The following is a 15,475-nucleotide window of genomic DNA, read 5'->3' as shown; positions in this document are numbered from 1 at the left end:
ATCTATTTTTCACTTTGTCTGTCTGCAACAGTTTCCCAATCTGTTCTCATTTTTGCTTTCATTTAATCTCTTGTTCTCCTCACATAGGTCACCTATTTCTAAAACATTTTCTTATTCCCTGTGAATTTCAATGATACTATCTCACCCCATCTTTCATTTGCTCTTTTTTTTAGCTCTCATACAGAACCCTTCTGCTGAGCTCCTGCCACCTTCTCTTGTACATTTCCCATCACTCACACTTTTTCCCTGCAGATACCATCCATACCCCTCCCTCTTCTCTCTCAGTAAGGGTTTCACTTCCTCATTCCAACTCTTATCATAATTCTTTTGTCCACATCCTATCGTTTCTATGCCATACACTTAACTTGCAAACATAAGTGGTGCCTCTCTATGTTCTCACTTCTCATCCCCTTCCTGTTTCATTTCCTCTAACCCTATGCCATTCTTCAATCAATCTCTACTGGTAAGCTCACCTCCTCTTTCACACACTCTTTCATATATGTCATTTCCTCTTTTCTTTAGATGCCATAAAATTTCACACTCAGCCTCTACAATGAAATGATAAGATATTCCTTCTGCTCCCTCTCTCAGCACCTCCATACACAAAAACCTCTTTGCATGCAAGACAATTAGTACATACTCAAATAATGCCCATGGATCTCCAGCCCTTCTAAATCATACTCTTATGTATGCACTTCTTTTTTAATTCAAGTCCATCTAACTACCATTTCTCTTTCACCCCACAGCTAGAAAAACCCTTCCCATTTATATTCACACGAGGGACACCATGATCCCAGGATATCAAAAAGGGCCATTTGACCCTCCCATGCATTCAGATACCCCTGAATCAATATTCTATCCCTTGCATCAAAAATGTTAAAGCACTCACTCAGCTTCTTCCATAAAGTATAGTTTTCCTCCTCTTACCATCAGGTGCATAAGCAATCACCCACCTCTTGTAGTGCGCTGTCACTCTATCTCACATTCATCTTCAACTCAATTCTTACACTCTATCTGTATATCTATCTATATCTTTGACACATGTTCCAATTGGAACTCCCTCAATTAGGTGGCAACGGCAAAAGTGTCTCCATAACTAGTGAACTCCAGTGCCGCTTCTTAGCATTTACTGCATCACCCTTAACAGGGCACTAGTAGAAGGCAACTCTAGTGCAGAGTTTGCAGAGGCTCCTACCAAATGTTCCTACTGACTACTTCTACTTCTTACACTCAAGCTCTCTTTTAACATCAGACTTTATTCCTTCAGCATTCCTGAACTATACTACATTCCTCCCCTTCTACTAAGTTTCACTCAGTGCCAGAACATCCAAGTTTCTCTAATCACAGCACTTATTTCTTTTTTATTATCCTAGTTACATCCATGCACATTCAAGACATCCCAGCCTGAAACTTCATGGACACCCATGCTTGCCTCTTTCCTCTGTTCCTGTTTTTGGAAAGTGTTAATGAAAGAAGAGTGTTCCAGTCCCCTGACCCATTAGGTGTCTCACATGACAGGGATATTTAGGTAGAATAACTTATTCCATATCACCAAGGTGATTTGTTTATAAGTTAACTCAAAACAACTGCTAATGAAACATAGACAATGCATGGATAAAATGACTGGAAAGAGGATTTTCTATCAATAACAAATCCCATACCATGTATATCATCCTCATTCATAACAAGTGAAAAATCAAGTCTATCATGTCTGCCTACCAACAAAAAAAGAAAAACAAAATAGTATGAAAAGGACAAGAAGGGCTGGCAAGGTGTTAAATGATATGGAAATGTGAAGAGGTCATTGCTTCAGCATAAGAGATTCATACCTGATGCTAGTACATGGCTTTAACTAATAAGGGCTTCTTTTTATATAACCTTAGGCAACTTAAACTTCAAATAACAGCTAAAGTTTCAAATGCACTCCTAAAGCTAGGGAAAAAAGTCACAACTATTAGACTCTATCTCATTATTACACAAAGAAAACGTAAAGCATGCTTATGAAGAGCTGTGCAAAAGCTGGAAATTAGAAAAGGCTAATATCCTTTAAGCTACTGCCTACTTCTGATAAGAAGCAACTTCCTTTGCAATCTACCTCAGTCTGTTCATAATGAATCATGCAAGCACCTGCCAACTCTACCCAGCCACAGACTTAAACCTATATTCATTTATTGTTTCATATCCTTTATACCAATTCTGGTGTAATAATATTTCTAAATCTGTTCATATCCTTTAAACTTTTTCCTCTGAAACAACTGGTGGCTCAAAAATGTTTACAACAACCACTACTGACCACAAAATTAATTTCATTTACTATTTACAGGCCATTGGTGTGCCACTGAGTGATATTTTGACAAATGATAAAAAAAGTGTCTAGCACCTAAAGTAACAAGACAAAGTATCACATAGTATGTATAGGCATTTCAAATTTTTTTTGGCAGAACTGATCCATGGGAATACTTGTAACTCTGTATTACTTTCAGGTCATGAACTTTTATTAATGAGATTATTCAAATAAATCAAATTAGCTTAAACATGGAAAATTGTGACTTACAATTCACATCCATATGCATTTAATTACACCACATGTATCAACTACAAAAGCATAAAGAGTGATGCAACTGAACTTAAGGTTGAAGATATACCTGACCACTTCCACCTGAAGTATGTCCTGCAGCAGTGGTGACAGATGTAGAGGTAGTAGTGACAGAGGTAGAGGGGGTTGTGGAGGGCTGGCAAGATACAAGCAGACCCAGGCTGTGGCGCCTGCCAATAGTTCCATACACACCACCAACCTTTCCACCACCCCCTGTCTTCTGCAAGTTACAACTGAACTAAGCCAATACTAACAATACATGCAAAACAAAAATACTGGACAACACTAATTAAAACAAAAAAGCTTTGATTAAGGAACACTTATTTCCTCATTATGCTGATTCCAATATAACCAAACCAAGAGCTTGTGCAAGTTCTGAGCTCCACTTTAGGTAAAAATAAAACTAAATAGTGCATGAGTACTTGGAACGTCTTGGTGAAGTCACTGATAAACAGGCATAATGGTAAATTTACTCTGAATAAAAACTACTTTTCTCACTATTACCAACAACAAGCAGCCCACAGACTAAATACAATTATAAATCTAACATGAGGGGAAGTGGAACACCTCCAAGAAAACTAGCACACACTAAATTTTTACACAAACTAAAAGCCTTAGTGGAAAGTTTTGATAAAAAAAATTGATTAACATAATCCTTCAACTGGGATATACCATCTTTCGTGTAACACAAATGGCACATGGCAGACGCATGGGAGAAACAAAAAAGCATTTGCAACAAACAATATATGGAATCAAAATCCAACATTTTTAAGAACTAAAGCTGATAATCAACCTGCCTGAACAACAGAAAATATCTCCAACCTAACAAGAAGGTTTATCAATAGTTTCTCATAGTTATCTAAAGTAACCAAGTATACAATAATGCAAATGAATATGAAAAATTCTTTGATGCAACTGTAATTTATATATAACTGATATCAATATCCACAAGTTTTGCATATGCCTAACAGAAAAAAGGCTATTGTTCAGTTTAGGGATGGAAGCAATACTGCATTTACTCATGAGTATCAACAAAAATCATATCAAGCTATCTTCTGCATCTAGAACACTTTTATACCAGCATAGTAGACTACAACATATGTTCAATAAACAAGTAGCCCCTGAATAACTCAACAGTGGGTAGATTACTGATGATGAGGGAAAATGGTGGGTTGAATAACATGTAACATGAACCATGAAGCACCTGCCTTGTCTAAAGTCCTTCCAGAAGTTGAAATTAGAAAAGGATAAAAGAAAAGCTAATGAGCTTATTTACTGACAAAAATCTTTTTGCTATGACATCTGTCTTTACCTTAAACACACAAATGGTATCATAACTTTATACTTCTTATCGTTCAGCATTCCTGAGCTAATCACATTCAAACAAATCAACTTCCCTACTATATGCAACAGTTATGAGTTCCCTCTTTGAAATCTCTACCATAACTTTCACTGTATATCCTAGGTTAAGCAAAAACCTTCATAAACAAGACTGCAATGTTCCATTGATGCATATATACTAGATCACCTCCTAATGAGTATACTTTCGTTTTGGTGATTAAGTCAGATTTGGTAGCAGAACATACACAGCCCTCCTTACAGTCATACTGTACTCTTATGGATAACAATTCTTCCAATTTCATTTTCTGTGTGGGTATGTTTGAGTCCAAAACACTTGCACATGTCTTTGGTTTGGTTACTGATGTGGCTAATGGCAAAAATACATATTAACAGTCATTAAAAAAAGATATGTCTTGTCAAAGACAAAAGTACTGATATCCACACTTTGAGTTAATAACAAATCTGCCTTTTAAGATATAATATGAATTCTATGAATTACACATAGTTGCACTTAAAGGGTTCAGAGTTTAGCCTGACAAACTGTGAAATGAGTCTGGTCCAAAAGAATCATTTCAGTGACCTGTGAATATGAGTCAAAGGAAAGATATATAGGGGAATTGGGTTTGAATATATGCTTCTGACAATAAGAGAAGTAACAGAAAAATCTTCCACAAGGCATTAGAGTATAGAATGAGGGGGTTTCAAGAACTTTGCTAGGATACTGAATTTTGGGTGGTGTAGGATGAGAATAATATGAGTATCATGAGTGTTTTAAGATTAAAATGAAAGCATGGGTGATAAAGCAAAAAATTACAACTGGATAATGTAATAATGGGTAGTTCAGCTAATATAGTACAAAGCAGAGGAAGATGTGAGGTATGTATGGTTACGCAGACATAAAGCATGGAAGATTTGAAAACTAAAAGTCTTCGTTACAGTAAGTTATACTGCAGAAGGAATCAATTTGTTATATTGAATATCACCATACTCAATAAGTCATAATTCATGAAAAAAGTAAAGTCTGAATTTGATAATTTTTCTTTTGTTTTCAATATTAAATGACCATAAAGTTTCTTTATCTGGCACTAAAATGTCTTTAAAACAATATTCAGCATTGGAAATTTAGATTTTTAACAATAAAATGTATGGCTTGATGCCACAAGTATCTTATTCATATCTGCTGCTGTAGCAGCAGAAAATTAAAGAGTTAAACAAAAGTGAGTCCAACTGACTCAAGAAACAACTTCTATGAAACAATCAGCACCTCTCATGAATAGAGAATACTGTCTTATGCAGTACAGTAAACAGTGCAATAAACTTTTAATTCATATATCACATTCTGCATGTAACTTAGTTATGGTAAAAATACACTGAAAATGAATGCAGAGTCATAAGAGCATAGGTGGCTCAGCTTTTGTTATGTATATTTACATTTCCATGGAACCATGGAAGTGGAAGTAGATCATAGGGTGGGGGAGGGGGTGAAAATCCTGGGAGCCTTGAAGAATGTGTGGAAGTCGAGAACATTATCTCGGAAAGCAAAAATGGCCATGTTTGAAGGAATAGTGGTTCCAACAATGTTGTATGGTTGCGAGGCATGGGCTATGGATAGAGTTGTGCGCAGGAGGATGGATGTGCTGGAAATGAGATGTTTGAGGACAATGTGTGGTGTGAGGTGGTTTGATCGAGTAAGTAACGTAAGGGTAAGAGAGATGTGTGGAAATAAAAAGAGCATGGTTGAGAGAGCAGAAGAGGGTGTTTTGAAATGGTTTGGGCACATGGAGAGAATGAGTGAGGAAAGATTGACCAAGAGGATATATGTGTCGGAGGTGGAGGGAACGAGGAGAAGTGGGAGACCAAACTGGAGGTGGAAAGATGGAGTGAAAAAGATTTTGTGTGATCGGGGCCTGAACATGCAGGAGGGTGAAAGGAGGGCAAGGAATAGAGTGAATTGGATCGATGTGGTATACCGGGGTTGACGTGCTGTCAGTGGATTGAATCAGGGCATGTGAAGCGTCTGGGGTGAACCATGGAAAGCTGTGTAGGTATGTATATTTGCGTGTGTGGACGTGTGTGTGTATACATTGTGTATGGGGGTGGGTTGGGCCATTTCTTTCGTCTGATTCCTTGCGCTACCTCGCAAACGCGGGAGACAGCGAGAGAAAAAAAAAAAAAACATTTAATGACACTGTTCACAGGGGGAAGAACCCTGCATTGTTTTGCAGGCATTTTTGAGGCATCATAAGATTTAGTAATTCATGCAGAAAAGAGAAAATTTTCTGGATGCTACGGAGAGACTGAGTTTTGCATTAACAGTAAAAAAATGTTCACTTGCACATATGAAATTTTGCAATGAAGGGGTTCAAGCCTAGTTTAGCAATTTTTGGAGTGATGACAGGTTTTCTAAAATCGTTATGTAGAGTGCAGTGAGAAGAGAGAGACAAATGAGAATGATGAAGCAAATCTTAATAAACAGATTTGTTGCACCTAAGGAAGTATGGGTTTTATATGAAACCTCAAATGTATGCATAAGTTATGCATGACAAAAAGAATTAATATCATTGAGATATGTGGAAAGTAGGTTGAGACAAAAAGATAAAATGAGGAATATGTGGGTGTGGAAATGCTTACAGTGTATGTAAAATATGATGGAACTGGAATAAATGGACAATACACCCATCCCTTGCATTATACAGGATCATAATATGCATTTTCACTATTTCACAAGAAACCTAATCATACCAGTCCCTCTTTCTATGAAGTCAAAGTCTGTTACTTTGTCAGTGAATGTGGTAGGAAGTGATCCAAAACTTCAGTGAGAGTTGGTATAAGGAGGAAGTGTGGGTCCCTGGAGGAGCGTGCCAAGTTCCAGCCAAAAGGTCAGTTATCTGCAGATCTGTGCTACTTGTGCGATTTGGAAATACTCGCTATTGTGATTTTCCAGCAACCAGCAGTGTTTGTTTGTTAATATGGTATCCAAACACTCAGCAACATCTACCTACCAAACACTCAGCAACATCTACCTAAGAACCAGCAGTTAAAGGGAAGAGAACCTATCTGACCTTAGAAACAAAGCTAGAAATCTTACAAAGCACTGATGCTGGTGAAGGAGAGTCAGTGCTTGGGCTTGCTTACAGCCTAGGTTAATCTACAATCTGCAACATAAAAAAGAAAGCCGAGAAAATTCAAAATGTTGTGGTTCACTCTACTACACAGTCTGCAAAGATAACCACAAAGGTTAGAAATTCACTAATGGAAAAGACAGAAAATAATCTCATTATACATGGAGCATAAGAAGAAGAAGAAGAGCAACCTTAGTAACTTTTAGGTTCGGTCTAAAGCTCTGAAGCTTAATGAATAATTATCTAAAGAAGACAGTCTTTTACTTTGGTATATGTTGATTTCTTTTTTGCAAAAATATTTATCTATCTATCTATATCTCCGACAATCATTCACTTCTGGAACTTGTCTCATAGGGGTGGTCATGGCAAGAGTAGCCATAACTGGTGAGCTCTTTGACAAGTGGTAGAAGGTAACTCTAGTGCAGTGTTTTCAGAGGCGTATTTGCAGAAATAACATCCCAAATTAATAAATAACATTTCTGTTAATCTTTGTGCTAATTCAAAATGTACAATGAAACTCTGGTAGGAATACATTTGGGACATTATACCTTCAAACTGATGCACACACCTCATTTTCCACCATATGTTTATTGATTCACTATATGTGAATTGTCTTTATGCAAGGCTTTTGCAAAACATAACCCCTAAGTAAAGCAGGGATGGCTTTACTGCATGAGCTATCCTGCTGGCCAGTTAGAGATATATTTGATACTGACATGCATGTTGATGTTTCATCCATTTTATTACTTATATGTAACAGGATAATGCAAAGAAATATCATCAGTAAGGGAAAATACCGCTTCTACATTAACATCTACACATTCACAGTGGAACTGGGCTGTTACATTGTTTAATTAGTCTGAACAGAGAAGATATACTTGTTCATGAGTTAAATTTTTTTTCAAGATGAACTCTAGGGTTGGTATTGGGGTAGCTGAAGCCGAAAGTTCTATATGGGACAAGAATACTGAAAGTGCACTGAGAATTCTGAGGAGCTGGAATACTTTAAAAGTATGGTTGTGCATAAGGTTTGCATAATAAAATGATTGTCTCAGTTCTAATACACGGATATGACACCTTGTTTTTTTTCATGTCCAGAGAGGTAAAAAATAAATAAGATCTGTAAAGATGGAAAATTTTTGTAGACTAAAAAAATGGTGTGAGAAAGATTTGTGATGGGAAGAAATCTTTAGAAAGACACATGATCAAAAGCTTTTTAAGATGGTATGGCCATGTAGGATGTACAACAAATGATAAGATCTATTGAAGCATGACTGAAGGTGTAAGGAGATGAATCAGACTGTGAAAATAATGGGCTGATGTCATACATGAATCATTTAGAGCTAAAAGTATTTCAGATAAGGATGACTGGGAAATGGCATTTAACTGTATACTTTGGAGGTACTTTGTATGTAATGGCACAGGTTTGATTGAAGATGGTAGTCTCTCCTGATAACAAACTTCCTGAGCAATGTAAAAAATGAAGAAATGTTTATAAAAGTATGGAAGTCCATATTCATTATAGTACAATGAACACAAACTAAAGATGTGCATGAACAATGTGAAAGCTGTCAATTTGATCTATCCTACATAAACAGGAAGAATGTCAAAAGTAAAAGGATGGAATATGGAATTCTACAATGAATCACTTCTAACATACTTAAATGACAAATGATTACTCATTATGAAAAAATTTAGTAATGTGAATATCAGCACATTTTATTAAAAAGACATAATAATGACAATCCATGCCATATTAATAGTATAATGTTGATACATACTGGGATTACCACAAAACTTTACTTATGAAATCATGACTTAGGAGTTCACCAAAGCAGTAAAGACTAGCAGGGTGTACACCACAGCAATGTTAATCACCAGTGAGGATGACACTCAGGTGATCATCAACAGGATGTCAACCCTAGCACTGATGACCAAGCTGGAGATGATACTCAGGTAATGAAAATTAACAAGAGGTCCAACCAAGGACTGACTGCCATCACTAAGGGTGACACACAATAGGTGAAAATCAGCAAAGTGCTTACCCCAGTGTAAATGATCATCAGTGAGGATGATATCTAGTTGGTGTTAACAAAACAGGGTGTCCACTCTACTGGTGAATAATACTACCTGGAATGACACTGAAGCAGTGAAAACTATCCAAACCAGCACTGATGACCACAACTAAGTGTAACCATTAAGCTGTCTAACCAAATACAGATGATCACCACTGGTTATCAGTGCCACGGTGGACACTTTTCAACAGCAGCACTTTCTTTCTAGTAATAGTTGGCAGTGGAAGCATTAACATCCTTGTGACTGTTACTGCCTATATATCACCTCTGATTGTGGTTGTCAGTACCAAGGTGGACAAATCTCTACAACACATGGTACAATGGAGCAACTGCAAATTAGTAAGAATAATATATCACCCACCTGCAGCCCATCTAATTATTTTCTAAAACCTTACCTTTATAACTCACTTCTCACTCAGGCTTCTTCCGTTAATCCTTAATCATTTTCAACAAAAAACATAGGCACAAGGTCACTATTTCCTTTACAAATTTTCTAAATGCTTAATACTATATAATTCAAATGGATGTGGAAGATATCCAGCTCTGCAGAGTACTGACATGCAAAGCAGTATGGATGTACTTGAAGGTATCAAAGAAATGCTGTATGCAAAACTCTTCTTACTGAAAGGAAGCTATAAATCAGTATGAATTCAGTTCCTATAGTCCAGATGGTGATGGATAGGAACCATGGGAGCTGAAGTGAGTCGTATCGTGGGTGAGGGATAAGGTCCTGGGTACACTGAGGAGAGTCAATATCTATAAGTGCAAAAATGGGATTCTTTGATGGTACAATAGTCCAGATGGTGATGGATGTGAGGCACAGACCCTAGATAAATAAGTACAGAAGAGAAATGATATATTGAAAATGAAATGTATGAGAATGTATGTTTTTTTTTTTTTTTTTTTTTGCCGCTGTCTCCTGCGTTTGCGAGGTAGCGCAAGGAAACAGACGAAAGAAATGGCCCAACCCACCCCCATACACATGTACATACATACGTCCACACACGCAAATATACATACCTACACAGCTTTCCCTGGTTTACCCCAGACGCTTCACAAGCCTTTGATTCAATCCACTGACAGCACGTCAACCCCGATATACCACATCGCTCCAATTCACTCTATTCCTTGCCCTCCTTTCACCCTCCTGCATGTTCAGGCCCCGATCACACAAAATCTTTTTCACTCCATCTTTCCACCTCCAATTTAGTCTCCCTCTTCTCCTCGTTCCCTCCACCTCCGACACATATATCCTCTTGGTCAATCTTTCCTCACTCATTCTCTCCATGTGACCAAACCATTTCAAAACACCCTTCTGCTCTCTCAACCACGCTCTTTTTATTTCCACACATCTCTCTTACCCTTACGTTACTTACTCGATCAAACCACCTCACACCACACATTGTCCTCAAACATCTCATTTCCAGCACATCCATCCTCCTACGCACAACTCTATCCATAGTCCACGCCTCGCAACCATACAACATTGTTGGAACCACTATTCCTTCAAACATACCCATTTTTGCTTTCCGAGATAATGTTCTCGACTTCCACACATTCTTCAAGGCTCCCAGAATTTTCGCCCCCTCCCCCACCCTATGATCCACTTCCGCTTCCATGGTTCCATCCGCTGCCAGATCCACTCCCAGATATCTAAAACACTTCACTTCCTCCAGTTTTTCTCCATTCAAACTCACCTCCCAATTGACTTGACCCTCAACCCTACTGTACCTAATAACCTTGCTCTTATTCACATTTACTCTTAACTTTCTTCTTTCACACACTTTACCAAACTCAGTCACCAGCTTCTGTAGTTTCTCACATGAATCAGCCACCAGCGCTGTATCATCAGCGAACAACTACTGACTCACTTCCCAAGCTCTCTCATCCACAACAGACTTCATACTTGCCCCTCTTTCCAAAACTCTTGCATTCACCTCCCTAACAACCCCATCCATAAACATATTAAACAACCATGGAGACATCAAACACCCCTGCCGCAAACCTACATTCACTGAGAACCAATCACTTTCCTCTCTTCCTACACGTACACATGCCTTACATCCTCGATAAAAACTTTTCACTGCTTCTAACAACTTGCCTCCCACACCATATATTCTTAATACCTTCCACAGAGCATCTCTATCAACTCTATCATATGCCTTCTCCAGATCCATAAATGCTACATACAAATCCATTTGCTTTTCTAAGTATTTCTCACATACATTCTTCAAAGCAAACACCTGATCCACACATCCTCTACCACTTCTGAAACCACACTGCTCTTCCCCAGTCTGATGCTCTGTACATGCCTTCACCCTCTCAATCAATACCCTCCCATATAATTTGCCAGGAATACTCAACAAACTTATACCTCTGTAATTTGAGCACTCACTCTTATCCCCTTTGCCTTTGTACAATGGCACTATGCACGCATTCCGCCAATCCTCAGGCACCTCACCATGAGTCATACATACATTAAATAACCTTACCAACCAGTCAACAATACAGTCACCCCCTTTTTTAATAAATTCCACTGCAATACCATCCAAACCTGCTGCCTTGCCGGCTTTCATCTTCCGCAAAGCTTTTACTACCTCTTCTCTGTTTACCAAATCATTTTCCCTAACCCTCGCACTTTGCACACCACCTCGACCAAAACACCCTATATCTGCCACTCTATCATCAAACACATTCAACAAACCTTCAAAATACTCACTCCATCTCCTCACATCACCACTACTTGTTATCACCTCCCCATTTGCGCCCTTCACTGAAGTTCCCATTTGCTCCCTTGTCTTACGCATGTATGTATGTATGTACTTATGTATGTATGTACTTATCATAAATCTAACAAAGTGCTTCATATATCTGTTGCAGGTCCAAAGTGTTTTTGTTTAAAATATATGTAAATGTATATCATATAAAACATTTTGTTAGCATTTACTGAAATCCTTGACTGGAAACTCTTGCTCTTTGTTTACAAAGGTATGTATATGTGCATGTGTGGATGTGTATGTATATACATGAGTGTGTGGGTGGGTTGGGCCATTCTTTCCTCTGTTTCCTTGTGCTACCGCGCTAATGCGGGAGACAGTGACAAAGTACAATAATAATAATACATACCACAACCTGAAGCCCTTGTATTTCTAAAATATTGGCATAAAAATCCAAAATCCATGCACTGCTTAGTCACAAGGATGATGGATTTTTGGTACTCTACCTGTATTAAGACAAAAACTCAAAGCTTACATGGTAAAGGCAACTGGTAAGCACATAAAGATGCACACTCCTTTCACGAATATATCTCAAAGGGTAATAAAGATGCCTGAGGTGTAATCAAGTAAAAAAAAATCTTAGATTTAGAATCTAAATCAGAAATCATAAACTACAGGAGGAAGAGTTCTCAGTTCTAAGTATAAGGAAATGGATTTGTTTTACAAGCCAAGCCCTTACCAGAGTGCTGCTTGTCATAGTCTAATTAGTGACAGGTTAAGACTATTTTCATTCAGTTTGGACTGACTTAAGACTACTGAATAGGTATTAAGCAGTTGATGAAAAAGGCATTCTCTGTTTAAGGCAAAATAACACAGATGTACTCATAACTACGTATCTACAACAACAAATCTTGGTGAAAAATACGACTAAACAAATATACTGAGCATACTCACCCTATTCTTCCGTACACTCACAGGTCTTTTGAGGCGGTGAACAGTCATCTCAAGAAATCGGAGGAACCCTTCGATGGTTGACTAAAGAGAAGTAACAAATAAATGAAATCTTAACTGCCCTTCAACCAGTTATAAAATAAATTCATAGGACATGTAAGGAAAAAAAGGATCTAACACAGTTTTATATCAAATATTCTAAAAATTCCTGCTGGGTGTTCATTTTCTCTACTTGGACAATTTGTGAACCAAAGAGCAATATTCAGAACATTTATAAAGCAAGAAAATATCTCTTCTTTCATATCTAACTGCTTTTCCCACCTAAAGTAACATCAGGAATAAATAAACAACAATCTCACTTGCACACATCTAATCTCTATTACGTACAATGTAACAAAAACAGAGACTACCATCCAAAGCAGTCTTACAAATTACTCAACGGTTCACCTTGCCTGCTTCATAAGCCCTGATTCATCCCTCTAACATGTACCAAGACCCATAGTATGCCACTTCGATTCAAAAAATTCCACCTAGACCACATCTCTCACTTCCCCAATATCAAATATCCACCTTTACTTCTATCTATCTACCTATCTGTATCTCTAATGCATATTCCCTTTAGGAACTCCATTGACGGGGTGGCCAAAGCAAAAGAGTCTCCATAATTGGTGAACTCCAGTGCTGCTTCTAAGCCTTTAGTGGATCACCCTCAACAGGACACAAGCAGAGGGCAACTCTAAGGCAGTGTTTCCAGAGGCTCCTACCTAATATTCCCACCAACTGGTATTACCTAAAGTGTCTACCTAATATTCCCACCCACTACTATTACCTATTGTCTCTTATCTAATTTCCCAGCCTACTACTTGTTATACTACTTAATACCTCTGTGGAAGGTATTAAGAATATATGGTGTGGGAGGCAAGTTGTTAGAAGCAGTGAAAAGTTTTTATCGAGGATGTAAGGCATGTGTACGTGTAGGAAGAGAGGAAAGCGATTGGTTCTCAGTGAATGTAGGTTTGCGGCAGGGGTGTGTGATGTCTCCATGGTTGTTTAATTTGTTTATGGATGGGGTCGTTAGGGAGGTGAATGCAAGAGTTTTGGAAAGAGGGGTAAGTATGAAGTCTGTTAGGGATGAGAGAGCTTGGGAAGTGAGTCAGTTGTTGTTCGCTGATGATACAGCGCTGGTGGCTGATTCATGTGAGAAACTACAGAAGCTGGTGACTGAGTTTGATAAAGTGTGTGAAAGAAGAAAGTTAAGAGTAAATGTGAATAAGAGCAAGGTTATTAGGTACACTAGGGTTGAGGGTCAAGTCAATTGGGAGGTGAGTTTGAATGGAGAAAAACTGGAGGAAGTGAAGTGTTTTAGATATCTGGGAGTGGATCTGGCAGCGGATGGAACCATGGAAGCGGAAGTGGATCATAGGGTGGGGGAGGGGGCGAAAATTCTGGGAGCCTTGAAGAATGTGTGGAAGTCGAGAACATTATCTCGGAAAGCAAAAATGGGTATGTTTGAAGGAATAGTGGTTCCAACAATGTTGTATGGTTGCGAGGCGTGGACTATGGATAGAGTTGTGCGTAGGAGGATGGATGTGCTGGAAATGAGATGTTTGAGGACAATGTGTGGTGTGAGGTGGTTTGATCGAGTAAGTAACGTAAGGGTAAGAGAGATGTGTGGAAATAAAAAGAGCATGGTTGAGAGAGCAGAAGAGGGTGTTTTGAAATGGTTTGGTCACATGGAGAGAATGAGTGAGGAAAGATTGACCAAGAGGATATATGTGTCGGAGGTGGAGGGAACGAGGAGAAGGGGGAGACCAAATTGGAGGTGGAAAGATGGAATGAAAAAGATTTTGTGTGATCGGGGCCTGAACATGCAGGAGGGTGAAAGGACGGCAAGGAATAGAGTGAATTGGAGCGATGTGGTATACCGGGGTTGACGTGCTGTCAGTGGATTGAATCAAGGCATGTGAAGCGTCTGGGGTAAACCATGGAAAGCTGTGTAGGTATGTATATTTGCGTGTGTGGACGTATGTATATACATGTGTATGTGGGGGGGTTGGGCCATTTCTTTCGTCTGTTTCCTTGCGGTACCTCGCAAACGCGGGAGACAGCGGCAAAAAAAAAAAAAAAAAAAAAAAAAAAAAAAAAAAAACTACTTGTTATTAATGCTCCCAGCTAATGGCCCTACCTACTACTTCTACCCAGTGCTCCTGTCTAACTGTTCCTACCTACTACTTCTATCTACTGCCCCTACCATTGTGCCTTTCAAAAGGAAAGACTACACATAGAGTTCACAGCAGGAAAATCTAGAGTTACAAAGAATGAGCTGTGCGAGTTAAGTGTTCTCAAGTGTTATGCTTCTAAGCCTTTAGTGGATCACCCTCAACAGGACACAAGCAGAGGGCAACTCTAAGGCAGTGTTTCCAGAGGCTTCTACCTAATATTCCCACCAACTGGTATTACCTAAAGTGTCTACCTAATATTCCCACCCACTACTATTACCTATTGTCTCTTATCTAATTTCCCAGCCTACTACTTGTTATTAATACTCCCAGCTAATGGCCCTACCTACTACTTCTACCCAATGCTCCTGTCTAACTGTTCCTACCTACTACTTCTATCTACTGCCCCTACCATTGTGCCTTTCAAAAGGAAAGACTACACATAGAGTTCACA

The 15,475-nt window shown here is 38.5% G+C and overlaps 1 protein-coding gene across 4 annotated transcripts in view; it reads right to left on the bottom strand.

The window, feature by feature from the left end:
* Iml1 (GATOR complex protein Iml1) overlaps positions 1–15,475 on the bottom strand; it is a 124,706-nt gene that overhangs the window by 45,286 nt on the left and 63,945 nt on the right. For 3 of the 4 annotated variants that reach the window (XM_071694317.1, XM_071694319.1, XM_071694318.1), the window contains 2 exons: positions 12,806–12,886; positions 2,646–2,816 (listed from right to left, as the gene is read on the bottom strand). In XM_071694317.1, the coding sequence (XP_071550418.1) occupies positions 2,646–2,816; positions 12,806–12,886 (252 nt within the window). The remainder of the gene's footprint in view (positions 1–2,645; positions 2,817–12,805; positions 12,887–15,475) is intronic. The other variant, XM_071694320.1, reaches the window with a different exon arrangement.

The sequence above is a fragment of the Panulirus ornatus genome, chromosome 57 (assembly GCF_036320965.1).
Source record: "Panulirus ornatus isolate Po-2019 chromosome 57, ASM3632096v1, whole genome shotgun sequence".
Classification (NCBI taxonomy): domain Eukaryota; kingdom Metazoa; phylum Arthropoda; class Malacostraca; order Decapoda; family Palinuridae; genus Panulirus; species Panulirus ornatus.
Note: the sequence above shows the minus strand (reverse complement) of the source record. Positions and strands in the feature narration are given on the sequence as shown.